Raw genomic sequence first — 8,072 nt, 5'->3', positions numbered from 1 at the left:
ACACCCCTCCACAGTATCTCTGAACCCTAACCCTCCTCCCTACACCCCTCCACAGCAGTCCCAAACCCTCTCAAAGAAGCGCGCTCAGAACAAGACTAAAAGGCTTCATGGAGAAGTGGCTGATGAGAAAGAGGGAGAGGGGGACAACGCCCCCATGGACTCTGAATCAGACACACTGTTACCTACCATTCCCCACCTAGTGATGTTCCAGGGCCTATCTGCGGGGGTAGAGACAGTGAGCTCAGGTCCAGAGGTCACTGGAACCTTCACATTAGAGGGTCCGCCAGTATCACACCCTCCACACAGTCCTCTTCACTGGGGCAGAGGCCCAATCTGGCACCCCAGAGCACAGAACATCCTAGGAATCACTTACAGGGACAAATCACTAATTCTGCTTTGTCTCGAGCCTTCTGTCAAGTGCCAGGTAGCTGGGATCAGGGCTTTGCCACTCTAGCCCACTCCAACGTGCAGGGCAGAAGACCAGTAGAACCTCCTAGGGTCATACCCACCACATGTCTCTGCCCAGCTCAGCTCTGGCCAGCATTCTCCACCCTGCACAATCCCCAGAGCAAGCCCCACCTAGAGCCTCTTAGTGTCCCCCAGAAACACTCCTGTAGTCTGCACAGCCTGGCCCTCACACTCACCTCCAGCTGTGGCCTCGCTTGGCCAGGCTTTGGCTTAACATGCTCATGAGTGGAAACACATTAACTCACCCCCCCACATACACACACAGGTAAAAGTCCAATGAGGTCAGGGTGTCCTGAGGCAGAGAACGAATATGAGTGCTACATCCATATCAGGAGCAAAGGGAGTCTGCTGGTCCTGAAGAAGAGCTAACCTCACCAACAGTAGGGCCTCCCGCAACAGCCAGGAGCCAGGGTCCCCGTCAGCAGCACCCTTCCACACCCAATTAAACGAACCTTCATTAAAACAACAAGGCAACAAAATGCAACCTCACAAGAGACCTCAGCTGAGGAAGAGGATGGTCCTTGCCTGAACTCCCCACATTCGCAGTGTGAATTTATCCTCAGTGCTTGTGTAGCACCAGGGTTAGCACACACACACACACACACACACACACACACACACATGTGTATACACTCACTCTCTCACACACACAAGTACATACACACAGGCATGCATGTGTGCAGATATATACAGATAAACAGAGAGAGAGAGAGATAATAGATAGATAGATAGATAGATAGATAGATAGATAGATAGATAGATAGATATAGATAGATAGATAGATAGATAGATGGAGCTCTGATGGCTCCTTCAGACACAGAAAAGGAACAGAGAAGAGAACAAGCAAGGCTGAAGAAGGAAGGAGTCAGGGAAAAAACAAGAGGCAGACAAGAGACAGAAAAACCAGCATTAAAGAGCAAATGAAATAGAGACAAAGAGATTAAAAGATCCCAAGAGCCAGAGGGAATGGGGAAACAGTACAAAGGAGAGGGGGCTGAGTGCAAGAGAGAGGAAGGGAAAGAAAAAGGTAGAGACAGACATGCGAAGCTAGAAGCAGAGGGAGCACAAGACAGCGGAAGAGATGAAGAACTGGAACTGAGCATAGTGAGGGTCTCTGTGGCCAGGCAGGGACTGAGATCCCCTTGGGATGCTCCCTGCTGATGGCCTCCTTGGTCAGCTCCCAGTAAGGTGAGCCAGTGCTAGCCTTGTCTTTACCCAGATGTGGCTGGTCAGCTCCAAGGAGCTAGTCTGGACTAGCCCTCAAGAGGTCTCAGAGCTCAGAAGTCCCAGGAGTCCTGCCCTGGGCTAGCTTCAGGAATCCCTTACTTGCCTTCAGGCAACTGAAGACTCAGTACCATGGACAGCGTTCAGGGCAGCCAGGATCCTGCTGTCCTGCCCACCCCCTAAATAGCCATGCAGACGGGCACTCTGTCCCATCTGCCAAGTTCCCGCTCGGCTTCAGCAACTACCCATGTAGCAAAAGGCCCTTGGCCCCAGTCAGTACCAGGCCTCATTGTGCTCTGGGGACACTATGAAAAATAAGACTGTGATCTTTTCCTCAGGGGACTTGTGTCTAGAGGTAAGAGAGAGATGTAAACAGCTAGAGACACTCTACAGCAGTGCCTCTGTGCCTCCTGAACCACAGGGAGCACTGTCCCCGAGAGGCCACCTCCACCCCTTCCAGGGCTCCTTCCACATAATGTCCACCTTGAAGCAGGGGTGCTTGGTGGTGGGCATACCACGGTGGACACTGTCCCCACTGCAGAGAGTGTGTCTGTGAACATACACACATCTGCACAGGCGGTATAAGCACTCTATGCGTGCATGTGTGTGTATAAACACGTGTGAGGGCTGCACATACATGAGCACACATACGTGTGTTCACACCCACCGGATCCCACAAGTCTCCAGACAGAAGCCTATTGCCCCTTCTTTTTTGATTATGACAAACCTCTCAGAATCAGAGTCACCCATGCACACACATAAACATAACAGCTCCAACTTCATGCCTCCCACCCATTGGGGTGCTGACAGTTCAAGGACCTCGGCAGGAATGAGGCAGGAAGGTATGCTGGGCTCCCAGGAATGAAATCTGTCTTCTGGGGGCCACAGCGCAGAGAGGAGCTGGACCCGCCACTGACATCTCTGGAGTGTCAGTGCCCCAGCTCCACACACAGCTCTCAGGCAGAAAGACACAGTCAAGACCAGCCAGTAGCACGAAAAGCTGACTGAGAGGGCAGCCTTGATGGGCCAGCGGAGGTCTCAGGCCCACCACAGGCAAGTGGTGGAGGCCTCAGTCTGAGAGCTTCTAGGAAGCTGCCGGGTAGCTGTGCCAGGGGTCCTGGGGAGTAAGCCCTGATCCCAAGGGCCACAACTACCTGCACCCTCCCAATCAGCTCCCTCTATGCCCGAACAGGCAGGACACCACTGGACCCACTCTGCCCACTTCAAGAAGGCAGGCCTTGGATAGAGCACCCCTACCTCATCTAATCCTTTCCAGACCCCAGATCCCCAAAGATCAGGATGCAAGAGCTTCTGTGATGTGGCTGACCTCCCTGGCACTCACCAGCACGTACTGTGGAACAACAACACTGCAGCCCCACACCCACAGACAAATGGGTAGAGTGAGGCACACAAGCAAGCTTGGAGGGAGGAGTGTTTCACTCACACCTATAACCTCCTGGATCTTGGGGTTTGTTTGGGAAACTGCAGGTTGGTGCCTGATAAGTTCATTTGGAGAGCACACTGGTTTTTTCCAACCCCACAGAGGCCAGTCAAGGCAGACACGGCCTTCCCTAGTTGCTCTGTGTAAGGGCAGAGAATGGCCTGGATCCCCAGAGTCTGGCCCCTCCCAGAAGGCACAGCCTTGCCCCAGAGCACGCCCAGGACTGCCACACACCTACCCAGTCAGCACCACCACAAAGTCCATGACATTCCAGCCATTGCGCAGGTAGGAGCCCTTGTGGAAGACAAAGCCCAGGGCTATGATCTTGATGCCCGCCTCAAAGCAGAAGATGCCAATGAAGTAGGGCTCCGTGTCATCCTGCGGGGAAGCACAGGGCAAGAGTCATCATGGCCCTCCCCGGCACAGGGCTCTCCCTGCTACACATGCCCCAAGTCTTTCACAAAGTGGCCTCACCACCAAAGCCGGTTCCTGGGACTCCGTCCCCACTGTCCACGTGGCCAGCAGAGCCTCGGCTACATCCCTCCCCCGAGCTGTGAGCCACTGCTCAGAGAAAGCCCTACCCTGTTAGAGTCTTTGAGGTTCCTGGGAAGGTGGTGATGGGGATGGAAGCAACACTGGGGGTTACTTGGAAAGCAAGTTTTTCCTGAGTTAACTCAGGTAATCCTTTCAGCACCAGAGGTGGAAAGTGCCTTTATCCCATTATTAATGTAAGGAAACTGAGACACCCATGAGGGAGCTGGCATTCAAGCTCTGCAGTGGTCTCAGTAGAGGCTCCAAACCACCTGCATGGCCTGGGCAAACCCTTGCATCCAGCATCTGCCCACTTGTATGCCTTCTTGGTGCAAATCTGGGTGGAAGCAGAACCCAGCCCGGACAGAGCAATGACCATAGTGCCCACAGACCCAGCCAGCAGCTCAGAGTCTGCTGGCTGGTGGAGCCCAGGCATGCACAGGCTCCATGCAGACTCCCCAACACTGAGCAAAAAGTCAAGTGCTGAGTGTCACTCAGAGACGGTGGCCATGAGGATTGGAGGCCTGTGGCTGTGACCAGGAGTGGGGCCTGTGTGTGGGTTGCGAGGGAACTTAGGAGATTCTGCTTTTGAAGATCCTGTCCCATCAGGAAGTAGAGGATGGTGAGCACACCTCCCGAGGGTCCAGACCACCAGACCTGTGCCTGGCCTCTGCTGCAGCCCTGTGACACCTCACAGAGCTGGCCACAGGCTGGCAGCAGTGCAGCAGAAGCAGACACCCCATGGCCAAGCGTCTGGCCCTCCCTCCATCCTGCTGCCCGATGCTGACTCATGGCTGAGCCCCCAAGGGATGTACACATATTTCCTGGCCTCCAGACTCCAGTCTAGTCCTGCTGTGGGGTCCCATGTGAGGGGAGGGGCTGCTGATGGTGGGCTGGGCCTCAGCAATCACAAATCTGCACAGAAATTTCTAGATCAAAGGGAGAGGGCAGGCTCAGCCCCAGAGGCAGATGAGCCAGAGCCTGCGATCTCATCCAGCATGGAGCCCCAGCCTGACCAGCTGAGGCTAAACACAGCAGGAGGAGGCAGAGGTGGCTTCTGAACTTGGGGAGAAGAGTGGCAGAGCTCCTCAGAGCCAAGCAAAGAGGCTTCTATCTGCTATCACCAGCTTCAGCCCATCCCGCCCAAACACAGACACAAGCCTGCCCCCACCAAGCCCAATCCATCCCAGTGGTGGCTGTGCTCAGGACACGGCTAGGGTCAGACGAGGGCACCCGCCTTTCCAGTGTCTTTGCCTCAGTTCCCTGTCTCCAAGTGGCCTGCTCAGCCCCATCTCAGCACCACACATCAAACCCTCCCACCCTGCCAGACAGAGCCAGGGGCTAGGATGACACCACTCACTCACCCCTCACCTTCAACGCCCAACAAGCCCATGCTGGCCCTCTGTCATGGCTGTAACTCTCTAGCCCCACTTGGACCTGATTCCACTGTCCTCCCTTGACAGAGCCCTTGGAGATGTGACTACGCCCTGAGGCTGGTGTCTGAGGCTGTCCACAACCCTGTCCCCATCTCCTTCCCAGACGTGATGAACAACACCCAGGAGGGCCAGTGTGCCCACTAGTCTGCCTGCAGCTTGGACCCACATTTCCTGACCATACCACCACTGAGCCTTCAAGATTGTGTCTGAAGGATGGCTTCTCCTTGTCCCTTGGCCCTAGATGCCCCTTACTCCCCAGCCAAATGGGGCTCCTACATATCAGCCATGCCCTGGCCCCGGCCCCTATGCTGACCTATTAGTTTCATGGCTAAGACTTGCCAACACCAAATACATAACACAGGCTGTTAAGTCACTTGAGACCCAGTTTTTGATGGTGTGAACAAAGGGAAACACCCATGGAGGCCTGTCCCTCCCCCTGAAGAGGTCATCTCTTTGGGCACCTCAGGACAGATCACTCAGGGAAGCCCCTGGGCCTTCCCATCACTTAAAGGACTAAGTCAAAGAACCAGGACCAGAGAGGAGGCTGGGGCAGGGGTCATTCTGACCTGAGGCTCATTCTCCTCGTTGTCTTCCCACAGGGGACCATAAAACCTCCTGCTAATGGGGGAGGGCTCAGTCTCAACCTTACTCATACCTGGGCTCCCAGGCCTCAGCTTTGACGAGGACACCAAAAGTCTACCCGAGGAGGGGAGCTTCCCATGGAAAGGGCTCCTGAAGCAGGGCTGCATAGAGTCAAGGCCACACACCATGAGCACCAAAGGGAAGGTCCAGGGCCAGCCCACCCACACACTGGAACTCAGCCTGCACCCCCACCACCATTACAAGTGTCCCCTCAGATCTGAGGTTTGGGACTGGAGTTCTCAAATAAACGCCCAGTGTGTGAGTGCCACTCTCCCCATCAGGGGCTGAGAGGGCTACCTGTTGTCCTGACTCTCGAGAGCAGTGTCAGCCGCACTGGTTCTGTCCTTTTTCTCAACTAAAGAAGAGCTGAGTGGGCGGACAAGCGTGGGAGTGAAGGAAAGGAGAGAGCCTGCCCACACTCAGCCCGCCCAACCTACTCACTCCTGAAGGACTCACCAGTCGCTCAGACATGGGTGTCTTGTCCCCATCAGGGAGGTGTTGCTCCAAGGCCAGCACGATGCAGTTGGCGATGATAGTGGCCAAGATCATATACTCGAAGGGAGTGCGTGTGTTAAGGACTGAGTAGGAGGGGGTGGGAGGAAGGCGAGTGCACTGCAGAGCTCGGACCAGCCGCCTCCAAGGGGCTGAAAACCAGCAGTCTCAGGCCACTGCCATAGACAAAAGCCGTTCTCTTCACTTTCTGCCGGGAGGCGGCTGCAGGACCTGGCCTCTGCAGAGGCCTAGCCTGCCCCCTCGGGCTTTAAGGCGGGCTTCAGCACCGTGGACAGCGTTTACACCTCGACTTTCCAGCCTCCGCGGCCGGAGGGAGGGGGGCTGTGCGCCCCCAGCCGAAGCTGGAAGGAGGGCCAGGCGCAGGCGCACACTCTCACCTAAAGAGACACGTCTCCACACGCACCTACACAGGCACGTGAACATACATGTACCAAGTGGCAGCACTCGCACACACACACCAACACACGCGCAGCAACGGTGCACCCTGGACCCGAGGGGCACAAACACCTGCAGCCAGGAGCGGGCAAGGCTCGGCCTCACATTTGCCCAAACCCACAGACAGGAAAGAGCCCGAGGTACCCTCCAGGCATGCGGCGGCCTCTGCGACCCAAACGCCCCGGGAGCCAGGGACAGAGTCAGAGCCAGACCCAGGAGCAGAGGGGCAACGCCGGCTCCGCCCAGAGTCCACCACCGCCCCACCACCGCCACACGCACCACACACGCGCGCACTCACATAAACACACTCTCGCGCACACACTGGCGCGCAGAGGAAAGGCCTCTCAGGCGCCGCCCCGCCCTCTCCCCGTTGTCGTCTCCGCGGCGCCTCGCCCAGGTCGCACCCTCCTCTGGCCCCTGGAAAAGATGGCCACTGGGCGCCGCACGCGACCCGCCCCAGCCTCCCACACGGCCACCCCTCCCAACCCCGAGGGACGTGGACCCGGTGATCGGGTCCAAGCCATCGCCTGGCCGGCCTTAGCAGGATATGGCCACTCGGTGATGCGCTTGGCGTATTTGCGGACGATGTTGTCCTCGCTGAAGATGAAGAGCGAGCGGTTGACAGTGAAGCAGTTCTGCTTGACGGGGATGGGGTTGTACAGCGCCATGGTCCGTGCGCGCTGCGCGATCGACTGCTTGTAGAGGACCCTCTGGCCGGGCTGCAGTCCCCCCGGGCCCGGGGCGCCTGCTCCACCGGCCCCACCGCCCCGGGCCCGCTCCCCGCCACCAGCGCCCCCATAGCGGCCGCCCAGTTCGTCCCCAAAGCGGACCATGGCTCCTGGGCTCGCCAGGCGCCGCACGCATCCCCAGCCCGGCGGCCCCGCAGGGAGGGCGCAGGACCTCGCGCAAAGCGCGCGCAGCGGAAGCTCCGGACCCGCACTTGCACCTCGCCCGCTGGTCCAGCGCCGCTGCCGCCGCACCCGACTCCGCGGCCCCGCGCCACACCCTATAAGGGGCCTGTCACGTGGAGGCGCCGGCCAATCCGAGCGCGCCCTCCCCGCCCCCGCCACCCCCAGTTTGCTCCTCTCTTTGAAAAAGTAAAAGAAAAATTCTTTCTTTGGTATACAATCCCCCCGCACCCCTACCCCCGCCCCGCCCTGGGGCTGCGCCTGGTCCCTGCCCGCCCCTCAGCTCCGCGCCCCCGGCCTCCGCGCTTCCCAGCCAGCGCCCCTTGGCTCCAGGCGCCCCTGCTCTATACAACCTCTGGCCTGCGGCCCTCAGCCCCGTGCGCCCCTGCTCTGCGCAGCCCTGGTCCGCGCCTCTCCGGATCCCGGTGTCCTGATCGATGCTGGCCGGATGCTGGGCGCAGCGACCGCGCCCGG

General features: G+C 58.0%; 1 protein-coding gene across 1 annotated transcript in view; it reads right to left on the bottom strand.

Annotated features, from left to right (window-relative positions):
• Window positions 1-7,523, bottom strand: part of CACNA1B (calcium channel, voltage-dependent, N type, alpha 1B subunit) — a 258,633-nt gene extending 251,110 nt beyond the window's left edge. Inside the window, exons 1-3 of the mRNA XM_006900673.1 lie at window positions 7,240-7,523; window positions 6,199-6,304; window positions 3,372-3,511 (exon numbers count right to left, since the gene is read on the bottom strand). Of these exons, the coding sequence (XP_006900735.1) occupies window positions 3,372-3,511; window positions 6,199-6,304; window positions 7,240-7,523 (530 nt within the window). The remainder of the gene's footprint in view (window positions 1-3,371; window positions 3,512-6,198; window positions 6,305-7,239) is intronic.
• Window positions 7,524-8,072: the final 549 nt, after the last annotated feature.

The sequence above is a fragment of the Elephantulus edwardii genome, unplaced genomic scaffold (assembly GCF_000299155.1).
Source record: "Elephantulus edwardii isolate Elephantulus edwardi_28Jun2011 unplaced genomic scaffold, EleEdw1.0 scaffold00289, whole genome shotgun sequence".
Classification (NCBI taxonomy): domain Eukaryota; kingdom Metazoa; phylum Chordata; class Mammalia; order Macroscelidea; family Macroscelididae; genus Elephantulus; species Elephantulus edwardii.
This window is presented reverse-complemented; position numbering and strand designations above follow the sequence as displayed.